The sequence below is a fragment of the Eulemur rufifrons genome, chromosome 26 (genome assembly GCF_041146395.1).
Source record: "Eulemur rufifrons isolate Redbay chromosome 26, OSU_ERuf_1, whole genome shotgun sequence".
Classification (NCBI taxonomy): domain Eukaryota; kingdom Metazoa; phylum Chordata; class Mammalia; order Primates; family Lemuridae; genus Eulemur; species Eulemur rufifrons.
The window spans coordinates 1,284,572-1,299,457 of record NC_091008.1 but is presented as its reverse complement, the minus strand read 5'-3'; the positions used below and the strand labels follow the sequence as shown (position 1 = coordinate 1,299,457).

The 14,886-nt window shown below is 42.8% G+C and overlaps 1 protein-coding gene across 1 annotated transcript in view; it reads left to right on the top strand.

Annotated features, from left to right (window-relative positions):
* The first annotated feature begins 3,121 nt into the window (after nucleotides 1–3,121).
* Nucleotides 3,122–14,886, top strand: part of NDST3 (N-deacetylase and N-sulfotransferase 3) — a 95,224-nt gene continuing 83,459 nt past the window's right edge. Inside the window, exon 1 of the mRNA XM_069459083.1 lies at nucleotides 3,122–4,102. Within this exon, the coding sequence (XP_069315184.1) occupies nucleotides 3,122–4,102 (981 nt within the window). The remainder of the gene's footprint in view (nucleotides 4,103–14,886) is intronic.

Here is a 14,886-nt window from a genome sequence, read left to right as displayed (position 1 = left end):
CTTGGTGGCGTTTATCTGGCACAGGTGCCACAGACCTCACGTGGCATATCAAGCTCTCTTCCTCCTTTACGCACAGTGTTCCTCAGACTTGTCCCCTCCCCACGTTCTGCCTTAACTGTGATCATTAACGGTTCGTGACTAAATGGTCGGAAATGAGCCCGCACTGGATTACTCAGCTCTCTGAGATTGCTCTGCGATCTCCTCCACGATGTTGATTAATTCTTGTTCTAGAACAACCTTACTCTCACGTTCTTCCCTAATCAGGAAAGTAGAGTGTCTCCTCTCTGGGTCTGTTTTATGCCACTATGACAGAATCCCACGGGCTGGATAATTTTAAACAGTGGAAATGTGTGTGGCTCACAGCTCTGGGGGCTGGGAAGCCTGAGAGCAGGTGCAGCCTCTGCTGGGGGCCGCCTTGCTGCGTCGTCCCACGGTGGGGAGGGTTGGAGGGCAAAAGAGCATCCCCAAAAGAGCAAGAGAGCAAGAGTGGACCGAGTTCACTTTTGCAACGAGCCCACTCTTGAGATAACTTACCCACTCCCTCAATGATGGATATCAGTTCACTCACCGGGGCACGAGGCCCCCCCAGCACCACTGTGCTGAGGATCAAGTCCCCAACACGTGAACTTCGGGGGACACAGTCAAGCCGTAGCCTCGCCCTGGGAGGCTTTCTCAGCCATGAAGTTCTGTGTTATCAAATCTTTCCGGCCAGGCACGGTGGCTCACGCCTGTCATCCTAGCACTCTGGGAGGCCGAGGCGGGAGGATGGCTCGAGGTCAAGAGTTCGAGACCAGCCTGAGCAAGAGCGAGATCCCGTCTCTACTAAAAAAATAGAAAGAAATTAGCTGGATAGCTAAAAATATATATAGGGGAAAAAAATGAGCCAGGCATGGTGGCACATGCCTGTAGTCCCAGCCACTCGGGAGGCTGAGGCAGGAAGATCGCTTGAGCCCAGGAGTCTGAGGTTGCTGTGAGCGAGGCTGACGCCACGGCACTCTAGCCCGGGCGACAGAGCGAGACTCTGTCTCAAAAAAAAAAAAAAAAAAAAAAAAAACTTTCCATAATCTGGGTTACCCATATGGAGTCACATTTATTTTTTACGTATCCCTAAGTCTTTCCTTGCACTCGTCATCCTTGTCTCTTGGCCAGTAGTGTGCTCACCTCTGTAACATCTCCTTTATCCCAAATGTCTATTCAGATCACCCTCAACCGTCAAGTGTCTGCCCTAGTCCCACCCCCGACTCCTGGTGACACATTTCACAGATCCCCCCCTCCCCCGCCCGCTTGCCATGGGCTCTTTCTCCTCCCACCCTGTTGCTGTCATTGTCGCTAATCCACAGCTCACACATTGTCATCATTCTCATCACTGTCCCTACTAAACACGACTCAGAAACTTTAAAAGAAAGTCGCTATGCTGAACATTTGTATTTTACCTGGAAGGGTAGCCGTGCCGTAAATCTGTGAGTGAATGACATAGCCACCCTTAAATATTTGAATGAATAAACTATACTATATAATTTATGGGACAAAAGCGTCATTTGCCCTGTAAATAGAATAAATATCTTGTAAATATTTTGCAGTTCTATTCCAGAATATATTATTCATAAAGATAGACACATTATTCAAAATATTGTTCAGTGCATATTTCACAGGTGAATATCATAGAATTGGAGATCCAGAATGTTCTGGGTGCTCATTGATTCTAACCTCGTCATTTGACTTGAAAGGTACACGGACACAAATGGCACAATAAGAGTCAGAGGCGCAAAATACCCCACTGTTATGGCAAACATCAAATACGATATTTTGCAGCAATGCTCTTATCTTACCGGCTAGCTCTTAGCCTGCCTTCTGGACAAGAACAAGACCTGTCTTAATTTTTTTTTATATATTCCATGATATTTCTTTGCAAAGTGCCAGGACTGTAAGACTCTAAAAAACTTTTGCTCCAAGAAGCACAGGTTTCTTTCGTATTATTTTTCAAAGTCACTGAATTTTCAAATGGTACTGAGACTTGAAAGGAATTTGAAATTATTGCATAACAAGGGTTAGCTTGAAGTCTCAGTTGTTTTCACTGTGTTTTTTCAGAACACTTTTAGAGTACTTTCTTGTATAATGATTGAGCTCTTCCCAGAAAGCAGAAACAGAATGGTACAGAAAGTAAATCGTAGGTTAATACGCTCTTCCCCAAAAGTGCATTGTGCCCTGTGGCCTCGTGCCAGAGCTGGAGGAACCAAGGAAAGGATTTTACGCCTCATGTTCTTCTTACTACATGACTGTTTAGATTTTTGAAAACCCTGTAAATATACAGTTCTAACATAATCCGTTGGGTGGCAGAACCATTTGTGCTTTTTTTTTTTTTTTGAGACAGAGTCTCGCTCTATTGCCCGGGCGTCAACCTAGCTCACAGCAACCTCAAACTCCTGGGCTCAAGCGATCCTCCTGCCTCAGCCTCCCAAGTAGCTGGGACTACAGGCATGCGCCACCATGCCCATCTAATTTTTTCTATATATATTTTTAGCTGTCCATATAATTTCTTTCTATTTTTAGTAGAGACAGGGTCTTGCTCTTGCTCAGGCTGGTCTCGAACTCCTGACCTCGAGCGATCCTCCTGCCTCGGTCTCCCAGAGTGCTGGGATGACAGGCGTGAGCCACCACGCTTGGCCTATATTATCCACAGAGTTTGATGCAAAGCTCAGTGAGTACAATGAAATTCCTTGTTAGACCGATGTCTTGTCTGCACTAGGGGTAGAGACCAGCATTCAGGGGAACCTCTCCCTCATTTTGTCCTTCCGTGTCCTTGTTCAGAGCCGGGAGAAGGAAAGGGGGTGTCTCGGACTGACCACACACCTGGTCATCTGCCTCGTAGTCTAAGGGTCTGCCGCTTGCGCCCATAGCAGCAAGATCAGAACTCGGTCATTTTAATGCTGCCGACTAAATGTTTTATGTTCTCTTCTATTTTGCAGACTGTATTTTCTGCCAGTCCTGATCAAGTGATACCCATGTGCTGCAATGGTGACATAAACTGTTGACTGAGACTGGGAAGGTCGCTGAAAAACCTTACTTTCTCGTGCTTTTTTATGGTGCTTCTGTTGGGACCGTCCGGGAACGTGCACACAGCATGAGTTTTATCATGAAACTTCACAGACACTTTCAAAGGACGGTTCTCCTGCTCGCCACGTTCTGCACGGTGACCATCGTCATTTCCGCCTACTACCTGTACAGCGGCTACAAACGGGAGAGCGAGCTCTCCGAGCCGGCGTCGGAGGTGGACTGCGGTGACCTCCAGCCCCTGCCTTACAGACTGCTGGAAGTGAGAACGATGAAGCTTCTTGAGGCCCCCAGGACGGACCCCACAGTGCTGGTGTTCGTGGAGAGCCAGTATTCATCCCTGGGTCAAGACATCATCACGATCCTGGAATCCAGCCGATTCCCGTATCACGTCGAAATTGCCCCTGGCAAGGGAGATCTCCCGGCCCTTACAGACAAAAATAAAGGCAAATATGTTCTCATCATTTATGAGAACATTTTAAAGTATGTAAATATGGACTCCTGGAATCGAAGCCTTTTAGATAAATACTGTGTGGAATATGGCGTAGGAGTCATTGGATTCCACAGAACTGGTGAGAAGAATCTACAGAGCTTCCAGTTGAAAGGGTTCCCTCTCTCCATTTATGGAAACCTCGCCGTGAAAGATTGTTGTGTTAACCCTCATTCCCCGTTGCTTCGCGTGACCAGATCGTCTAAGCTTGAGAAAGGTTCTTTGCCTGGAACCGACTGGACGGTTTTTCAGATTAATCACTCCGCCTACCAACCAGTTCTATTTGCCAAAGTGAAGACCCCCGAAAACCTTTTTCCTCCAGGCTCCAAAGGTGCTTTTTATGCCACTATCATACATGACCTGGGGCTTCACGATGGAATTCAGCGAGTTCTTTTTGGCAACAACTTGAACTTCTGGTTGCACAAACTCATCTTCATAGATGCCATCTCCTTCTTGTCAGGGAAGAGGCTGGCATTGTCCTTGGACAGGTACATCCTTGTGGACATCGATGACATATTTGTGGGAAAGGAGGGCACGAGAATGAACACCAACGATGTAAAGGTGAGGCTCTATTCTCTCAAAGTTTCAAAGTTTAATTTGTCTCGCCGTAGGGCTACCAACTATCTAGTTTATGCTAGGACGAAGGAGTTTCCCAGGACATGGGGCTTTTATTTTATCAGCAAAGTCAGGCAAGCATCTCTCACCATAGATTGACTAAGTAGATAATATGTTTCTTTCTGAATCAAAAAAAATAAATGAAGATTTTACTAAAAGATTGAATGTAGCAGGATCCAAAAATGGCTTTCTACAGAGTAGAAATTATTTGTTTAGCTATGTTTCAGAAACTATCTACCTTAGGAAACTATTACTAATCTAAGACTTGGTTCATTTAAACGTGAAATTAAAGTGAATTTGTCTTAATGATAATAAATACTCCCACAGATTTTCAAGAATTACAGATCTCTTAAGAAGCAAGTTCAGATATTTTTGGAAGTCAAATATGCAACTCATTTTCTCTTACCATGTTTTTCTGAAACTCTGAAAATTAGCATTACTAAATAGGGTGAGCTATTACTGTGTAAGCATATTTATTCACATATAAACATAAGGATTTAACTTGATTTCAGTGCACATTTCTGGCACATACATGAAGCTCATCGTGCTACATTTAAGTTGCATTACATTTCTTTTTTTTTTTTTTTTTTTTTGAGACAGAGTCTCACTCTGCTGCCCGGGCTAGAGTGCCGTGGCATCAGCTTAGCTCACAGCAACCTCAGACTCCTCGGCTTAAGCAATCCTCCTGCCTCAGCCTCCCGAGTAGCTGGGACTATAGGCATGCGCCACTATGCCCAGCTAATTTTTCTATATATATTTTTAGTTGTCCATATAATTTCTTTCTATTTTTAGTAGAGACGGGGTCTTGCTCTTGCTCAGGCTGGTCTCAAACTCCTGACCTTGAGCGATCCACCCGCCTCGGCCTCCCAGAGTGCTGCGATGACAGGCGTGAGCCACCGCGCCTGGCCTGCATTACATTTCTTACTGTGTAAAACTGCTGCCCTTAAACAGAAGATAATTATTTGAAGATAGTTTGTTATTATTATGAATTGATTGTGTTACATAAACAACTGGTTGTTCAATATTAATGAAGTTTAAAATTAAAATTATATACATTTGTCTTAGTTTCCCACTCAGAATGCCAGAGGATTTCTCATAGAAGTGAGACTTTTGATATATAATTTTTTATTCTCTACGTAGAGACTTTGACCTTTTGGTAGAATATCTAGAACTAAGTCAGATGGCAAAAAATATATCTGGAAAACTGTGTTCTTCTCTCTAGTCACCAAGCATCTGGCAAATAATAGTAATGTTCATCACACTAGTTAAATGAGCTAAGAATACCAGAAGAACCATTAAATGTTACTGTAAGAGAGTGTGACGACTAACAAGAAAAGAAACTCTCATAGTCTTGGCATTATTTTAGTCTTTTCCTTTTAGCTCAATGGAAATTAGTTAATAAAGAAGTTGTATTGGCCGGGCGCGGTGGCTCACGCCTGTAATCCTAGCACTCTGGGAGGCCGAGGTGGGCGGATCGTTTGAGCTCAGGAGTTCGAGACCAGCCTGAGCAAGAGCGAGACCCCATCTCTACTAAAAATAGAAAGAAATTATATGGACAGCTAAAAAAAATATATATATAGAAAAAATTAGCCGGGCATGGTGGTGCATGCCTGTAGTCCCAGCTACTCGGGAGGCTGAGACAGGAGGATCGCTTGAGCTCAGGAGTTTGAGGTTGCTGTGAGCTAGGGTGACGCCACGGCACTCACTCTAGCCTGGGCAACAGAGTGAGACTCTGTCAAAAAAAAAAAAAAAAAAAAAGGAAGTTGTATTTAAGTTTTCACTAAGTCTTTTGAAATTTAGTTTTGAAAGTGTAGCTAGATTAAAACCCAGCTGGTACTTTAAGCATTTATTATGTGCTTGAAGATTATAAACAATACATAATTCTCCTTCTAATTTTTCTATTTTAAATTATTATGATAAAATGTTTTCTCTCTCTCTCTCTCTCTATATATATATATACATATATAATATTTCTGATGTAAAATTCTTTAAAACTGCCAGATGTATGTATTTGTTACGGCATTTCAAAACATGCTAGATAAATCTCTGAGTTTTCTGTACAACGCTCCGCCCATACCTCATATCCCTTAATATTATACAAAACATAAAGTGCCTTTTGTGTCCTAGAGGTTAAGCCATGTTTTTAGGGGTACCAAAAATGGAAAGGCTTACTGAACATATTCAAGAAGAATGTAGCATGCATACTTTATGAATTGCTAATATTTAGATAGGAATATGTTTTCTAAAGCCTTTCAAAAAGTGTGTTTTGAATTATCTGAGTTTTTAAACTGCTTCTAAATTACATCTGTGATTGCGTCTCAAAACACTAATTGGCTGCGATCAGTTGCCCTGAGAGTACAAACATTCATTCATTGATTCCGTCACTAGTTATTAAGTGTGTCCTGCGTGTGAAGCACTTATGGGGCTTTATAGATGGCGTCACCAACCATGGTCCCATCCTTTAGGAGAGGGGATGAGGAGAGGGTGTCCGAGGAAGCCACCCTGCACTGCACGTGGACATCTGCCACCCTGGACATGGCCAAGCACAGGCCAGGCGCAGAGGCGGGCACTTGGAATGCAAAGATAAATAACGTGCCTTGTGGGGGAGATAAATAGGTAGGTGGCTGGCAGCTTGGTGGGTGCAATAGCCAAGGTGTCCGTGCGGATTTATGTAAGTAACGCTGTGGAAACCACTGTCACGCGTGCTGTGTGCTAGACACGGTTAGGCACGTGGGACAGCGTGAAGCTGAGACCAGAGGGATGCTAGGATTCGGGAGGCCATGCAGCGATTCAGGCAAAAGACGGTAAATTTCTTGAAACTAGAAAATTGGAGGAAGGATGGAGAAGAAAGGACCATTTAAGAACTATTTAGGAGGTGAAATGGAACAGCTTAGTAATTGGCTATGTGGACATAAAGACCGTAACCAAGGATGACATTAGGGTTTTCAGCTGAATGCTCGGTGATGCCAGCCAACAGCAAAGAGCAAGAGGGTCGCAGTGCAGGTCGTTAGAGGTCGTGACACAGATTTTGGTTTTATTGAAGTGCACTGGGAGGTACAGGCGTGTCCCAGGCAGTTGGCTCCCGGGAGAAGTCTAGGTGGGAAATATGGATTTCCAAGTCAGCATCCAGCAGGGAATAGCTCCCAGCACGAAAGTGCGTGAGATCAGCCAGGGAGGGGATTTTTGTAGAGTAATAAAATATCACTCTACAAAAAGAGTGAGAAAATCAAAAATCACATTGACTGTTACTTGCAAAATTATCTTTTTTTTTTTTTTTTTTGAGACACAGTCTCACTCTGTTGCCCAGGCTAGAGTGCCGTGGCGTCAGCCTTGCTCACAGCAACCTCAGACTCCTGGGCTCAAGCGATCCTCCTGCCTCAGCCTCCCGAGTAGCTGGGACTACAGGCACCATGCCCGGCTAATTTTTTCTATATATTTTTTTAATTCTCCAGCTAATTTCCTTCTAATTTTTTAGTAGAGATGGGATCTCGCTCTTGCTCAGGCTGGTCTCAAACTCCTGAGCTCAAGCGATCCTCCCACCTCAGCCTCCTAGAGTGGCAAAATTAGAAGGATAATACACAACATAAATTTTAACTACTAATCACTGCATATGTGTTAGCATTTTCCTTATGTTGAACAGAAAATGTATTCCCTTATTTAATGGGAAGATTAGAATTAGCAGTGAACTATCAGCTTTACCTATGTAACTGTTGATTAATATGAACACATTTTACAGAGCTTCAGAGCTACCAAAAAAAAAAAAATTGACATGGCACAAAATGTATGAATCTTTGTACCAGAAAAAGACCAAAAGAAAAAAAAGAGAAAAATCCCAAAACAGACCTAAGTTGGTGTCTTCGTTCGTGTGGGAGTATTCAAACTACAGGCCATAGCTCTTAAAGAACCAAAGAAGAAAATAGCTTAGACAATTAAACTATTCTTCAAAAACGGCAGAATTAATTTCAGTTCACTTGAAGTTAGAAGAAGGGGTGTGTGTGTGTATTTCATTGGACTTTGGACCAGTTTTGTGATGTTCAAAAATGTAAGTTCCTAGTACTCTTGGACCGATCCTTAAATTTCCTGAGACTAAGCCTACAGAACGGGGTTTTGGAAAGGAAAGTGATATTTCTACCATTAAGAAAAGCTTCCGCCATTAAAGCGTTTTAGTTTTACATGAAAAAACTTCTTGACCCAAAGAACATTAACTACCTGTATTGTCTTTTAGAAGCATTAATTCACTCTTGGCCTGAGATCCATTGTACCTTTATACTTAACGGTTTCATGTAACATCTGTGTCCCAAGACAGATGAAAAGTCGAATGGGAAAATTCTGGACAAAGTGGTCTTTTAGGGTTTTATGTATCCCTCTCTCCCTCTGTCCCTCTCTTTCTTCTCTTTCTGTGACAGGCACACGTTGCATGTCTAGCTTTGACACCCTTCCTGACACCTGTCTTAACTTGCGTGTTTGTGGATTAGCCCTTTAAAAAAAAAAATCTACATTGTTAACGTGGTCTCTTGAGAGAGGACAGCTCTTAAATCAATGTCGTTGAGAGACTTTGTCATTATTTCCGTCTGGAACTGAAGATCCCAGGGCTCCTGGGGGAAAGTGTGAGAATAGAAGTAGGAAGCCATAAAGCTGTGAGGAATAAGTGTCATCGAGCTCGGAAGACAAACGTGGCTGGCTTTGCAGTCTGAGGGGGCTGGCCCGGGGGCTCCACGTCACCCTCCCTGGGGACGTTCACCCCCCGCCCCTCCAGCTAAGGTCAAGCCAGAGGCTTCATAAAATCATTGCAAAAGACCTTACCATGTCAAATGCTCGGGAGCAAGGAAGACCACCACAATGCATTGTTTTGTCGTAAGTACAAATAGGAGGGCCGACAGTTCTCCATCCACACGCTCTGCGTGGACCCCAGGGCCAGTACACGATTATTCTGTGCACCCCAAGTTACGCTGTCGAGATCATCACGCTAGCCAATCTTGGAAGGGCTCAACTCTCCAAAAGTCTTTACCACTTTACTACTGTTCTCCTCACCGGGAAATGAAACTTTGCTGGCATGTATATGATCAAATCATTAATTTAGCTTTCTGAATCAGCAGTAGTTAATTGGGGGAAATTAAATTATTATGCTCTTAAACTCTTCATATCCCTGACACTCTGAAGTGTGTGGGCAAACGCTGGTAGGCGAGTAACCCTCTCTTCGCTTAGGTAGCTTACAAAATTTAGCTCTCCAGAGATTGCTCAGTTGGAACAGAGGTGTAGCTATCATCGACTCACTACTTGAGTGGTTTCTAATGTCATGTTTCTAATAGACAATTAGAGACAATGTTAAAAGCCAGTTTAAAAGCGCTGGTTAGCATTTTCATTGTCACCGTTTTCATTATACTTCTTTTGTCTTTCTGTTTTATTCTTTTTGACTTATCTTGTGTTTCTGAGTCTACCTCAGCTTAGGTGCCCTTGCTTTATTGTATTGGTCTTTTCCTCTTTGGAATTCCTATTCTAATTATGCCATTCTAAAAACACAAAGGAATTCTATTCAATCTGTTTATACCCCCTCTCTTTAGCCATCCTGCTTGGAATCTCTGGTGTCTGTTAGTCCACTAGGACTCCTTTTCTCCCCCTTCGTACTTACATCTTTATTTTTATATCACTACCTTTCTCTGCTTTTTTTTTTTCTGTTAACTATATACACTGAGTAGAATGAGCTTACTAAAAAAAAGAAAAAAAAAAACATTGCATGTAAAAATTAAGCCAACTGGCTAGGATGTTGAACAATGATGATCTATCCAAAAAATAGTAATCAGTCATTCACTGTTCTTTATCTTGGATTAAATAATTCATATAACACCAGAACAACATATAACAGAGCCACTCCTCATCTGAGAATCCTAAGAGACAAGGTACTTGAGTTCACATAGAAAGACAACTTACTTGATCTTCTTGACTAAAAGGATTTGAGTGGTTTTGACAATAAACTGTTCAAAGATTAGAGCTGCTGTCAGAGTAGTTAATAGCTGTACCCTGCCAGACTTGAATTTCTGAATATGCTGAAAAATACCTTTAGGAAATTTTGTGTAACATTGTAACAAAAATTACTTGACAGTATTTTCAAAAGAAAGAAGGCATCCTAATGAAAACCCCTTTTCACTCTAGTGTAATTGCTTTAACAAAATAGATTAATAGTGAAAGAATTTTTGCATAATTGGCAAATCTGCAGAAATGCAACAAACATTTAAAGGATGTAAAGGAAGAAAACATCTTCACAATTATTTCTTCTTTTTTTCTTCTTTTTTCTTTTTAAACGTTTTAAAATTATTTTCTATTAGTACACAATATGTATACATACTTAGGGGGTACATGTGATATTTTGTTACCTACATACACTGTGTAATGATCCAGTCAGGGCATGGGCATCGTCACTGCTTTGACTGAGGACACATGAACAAGGGAAAAGGAAGGGTGTATTTTTCACGCCTGCTATTATTTAAAGTACTTAGAACAGTGTCTGTCTGATGGTGTGAGTCACTATTAAGGAGGGGTGGGGACCAGGAGTTCTTTTTTGTGCTTGTTGGGTCTGTGACACCTTCCCATGTCCCAGTGGAGATGTGCGGGCAGTCAGGTATTCAAGCCCAGAGGTCAGGAGGAAGTCACAAGGGAAGATGTAAATTAGGAACTCGTTAGCCTGTCGATAGCGGGTAAAGTCCTGGCGCTGGACGAAGTCACCCAGGAAAAGAGGGCAGGGAAGAGAGCAAAGGAGGACCAGCCCTGGGGCGCGTCACCTGACGTTAAGGTCACGGCGCGGACATACTCAGATGTCACAGAAATGCCTTGAGAGTGAATGAATTCTTGATCGCACTCTTTATTTTTAGGGAGCGTCCTGGTCCTAAGTTAATTCCTGTAAGTCTCACGTGAAGTTCTGGGCCACAAGCTGCCCTCTGTTCTCCATTTCACATACGTGCTTTCCCATCAGATTGTAGGTTTCTCATGGTGACATCATGTGCCATGATTCTTTTCATGTCCTTCACTGTGCCTAGCACAGAGTGATACACGTAGGCTGCCTCAGTAAATGTCTGTTGGGATAATGACGTCAAGAAATTATGATGGGCCGGGCGCGGTGGCTCACGCCTGTCATCCTAGCACTCTGGGAGGCCGAGGCGGGAGGATCGCTTGAGGTCAGGAGTTCAAGACCAGCCTGAGCAAGAGCGAGACCGCGTCTCTACTAAAAATAGAAAGAAATTATATGGACAACTAAAAATATATATAGAAAAAATTAGCCGGGCATGGTGGCACATGCCTATAGTCCCAGCTACTTGGGAGGCTGAGGCAGGAGGATCGCTTAAGCCCAGGAGTTTGAGGTTGCTGTGAGCGAGGCTGACGCCACGGCACTCTAGCCCGGGCAACAGAGCCAGACTCTGTCTCAAAAAAAAAAAAAAAGAAATTATGATGAATATTCTGTCCTTTCCATGGCACCATATGAAGGACTAGCTACTGAGGATGTGAATTATTTTGCTTTAGGGAAGATTATAAACTGAACATAGTTTATTGGGGGAAAATGTGACCCCTTTGGAAAACCAAAGATGAATCCAGGCTCATAAATGAACTTACCTTGCTAGAACCCAGCTTTCTCTACTGCAGAAGGAACAGACGTAAAGTGAAAAGACAATGAGGCTTTAGACTTGGGCAAATTTGTGCCCAAATCTCAGACCCATACGAGTTGTGAAACCTGAACAAGTTACTTAACTCATTTGGACCTGTCTTCTCATCTTTGAAATGGGGGTGATGCTAATACCTACCCCATGAGGTCTGAAGGGTCTAAATGAGTTTGTGCCTGGCATGAATTGGACACCCACACGTTGATTTCCTTATCTCTCCTGCAAAATACACTGCATCTTATGAGAGGTTTGCTGCACTTCTGCGTCCATTGTTCTAAGTAAATAGACCATAATTATGTACATTTCAGTTTGTTTTTAAAATGATACATACAGTGCAATTGGTAGATTGTGTGTGTTAGAGAGAGAGAGAGAGAGAAAGAGAGAGAAATCTGTAGATACAAAAATACATTTTACTATAAAAATGTACTGTTTAGTTTTACATAAATAAATTTACTTCTTTCTAAATGAAAATGTATGTGTGACAGTATCTTTCACATGTAACAGGAGGGATTTGTTACACTGTGGCGATTTGTTGCTTTTAAACAGACTTAGCAACATCCAGAGGCAAGACTGTGATGGGCTCATTATTTCCTGCCCCTCCAGAGGATGAACTGTGTTAATTAAGCACATTTAAAGTGGAAAAAAAAATGGCTCTGCTGTGTCCCTGTGAAGCTACTGTCTCTTTACTTACTGATGCTTGTTGCAATTTATTAACTGTGAATTATACCTCACAGGAAAGTAACCCTTCTTTCCTCACCCGATTTGTCAGGTAGAGAAGTTGGGTAAAGTTACAAACCAGCCAATTGCCTTCCTGAGAATACAGATACGAAACAATTTTCTGCAGCATCGAACCTCAGAAGACTTTAACAGCTTTTGTGAATCTAGTACCGATGCTCATTTCCAAGCCTGGAGCAAACATATAAATAATGTTCAGCACAATGTACCTGTCTTTAGAAAGCTGTTTACAGCCGTGTATATTTATTAGTTTTCCGTGATTTCAAGCAATATTTTTTTCTCTACCCTCTCCTTTTGTTGTTGCACGCACACACTCAAATTCCTATCACAAAGTCTCTCTGGTACATCATAAAACACAGCCTCAGGGGGGATTATTTTTCCCGCTTATATTTTTGTGCCCTTGCTTCGGATAGTACCAGGATCCAGTAAACTGGATCTTTTTCTGTCCGTGGATATTTGCAAGTTGTCAAGAACTGTGTGGAGTCTTGAGATTTCACCTGCAAACTAAGAAGTCAGCCTGCCAGAGTTAGAGTTGCCTGGGTGCCGGCAGAAGGGGCAACACTCCCGGGTCAGGGAGGGGGACTGGATTACTCACAGCAATAGCAGTAATCAGAGTCTCAGCCTTGGAACTGGTTCTCCAGTTCCAGATCCTATAGGGTGATGTGAGGAGGGCCAGATGGTACCTACACATACAGTGGGTTGCTTTGGAGGAGAGAGACCCTAAATTTAGGGAACCCAGGTCGTCTATAATGGGCAGTAAGCTTGAATGCCTTTGCCCCAGAGGTAAATATTGTCTTTTTTATTCTGGAAAATAAGCTAACTTGCCCTTTGTTCGAAAGAAAGATGCTCTCTCTATATTTCAAGGCTGTTTGTAAATATCCTTGAAAAGACAGCACATAACAAAGGCACTCGGTGCTTTTGCTCACAAAGAGGTGCAGAAAGGCAAGAGTATCATGAATTGTGCACCAACACCACTGAAGCTTTTTCTTAATGGATGTGTGTTACAGTTTGATAATATTTTCAATGCACCTTGGGTGCGCTGGTTTGCCTTTTGTTGGTATAGAAGCATTTATCAGGAAAGGGTAGGGATAAAAGGAAGTAGTATTTTGAAGACCCTATTGTGTGTTTTAAGTTGATTATTTGACCTGGTGCTCGCATGCATTATTTCATTCTTAGGAGCATTCTTGCAAAGGAGGCACTGTTTTCTAAAAGAGTAGATGGAGATTTCAGACACTGCTGAAGGTCCTGCTGTGTGTAAATGAAAGAGCAGGAGTCAAATCCCATCCGACTTTGTGCCCGTTCAATTTTTAACCATTTAATTTTATTTTCCTTAACCATGAACCAGGCGGTTGGGAGTTACATGGCCTGAGTCTGACTGTGCGCGTGGCTCTCCCATGAGCCTCTCTGAAAGCCCACGTGGGGGCTCAACCGCAATGTAGATTTAAGCCGGTGACATGATACCTTGGGTTGTCCTCGGTCACCTTCCAGAACCTGTTGTACTTCCTCGTGCTTTTGCAGTCGGGGTGCTCTGAAGTTCTAATTGGCAGATTTGCAGGGCATTCCCTGTCCCCCAGATGTGGCAGTCGCTGGGGTGCCCGCCTTGTCCCCAGGAGGGACGGTGTCCCTCACTAGCTACCTAAGGAATCCAGGCACCTACCCTGGTTCAAGTTGATCGCTCTTGATTTTAGCAATAATTTTATATGTACCCCCCCCCGGGTTTGTTTTTGTTTGTTTGGTTGGTTTTTTTTTGTTTTGTTTTGTGTTTTTCTTTGCCCCATTTAAAATTTGCAGGGGGAAAAAAACAACAGATATGTAACATAGTCTCATGAGAAAACCCCAACACAGAGCCATGAAATGAAGAATTTCACGCTGTCAACCCATTTAGGTTTTCCTAGGAGTTCGATTACTGCGTTGGCTTTTATCCATTCCTCTGAGACTTACTGAGACGATCCGCTGTCACTGGCAGCTACGCGGCCACGTGGCCACACTGTTACTCCGCATTTATCTGGAATCCTTTCAAGGGTTCAGCAGAGGTTTTTATTCTGTTCCGTGCCACTACCATTGTAGGGCAGCTTTGCTGTTTGACCCGAACGTGGTGCGAGTAGGCTGTTCTCACAGGGACATACCCCTCCCCTGCGGCTGTGTCTGAAAAACTCTGCGACTTTCTCGTGGCTTTTTCACACCCCTGACTTCTGTGTCCCCTTCATACAATGCACTTAATATTTCAACGTTAGCCTCTTGCAATCAAGTCTCATTCCTGGAGCTCATTTAAACTCTGAGCTGTCTTCAATTTATGAGGACTTTGAGAAATTTCTCTTTGCATTGAGTTATAAAATGAAGACGAAG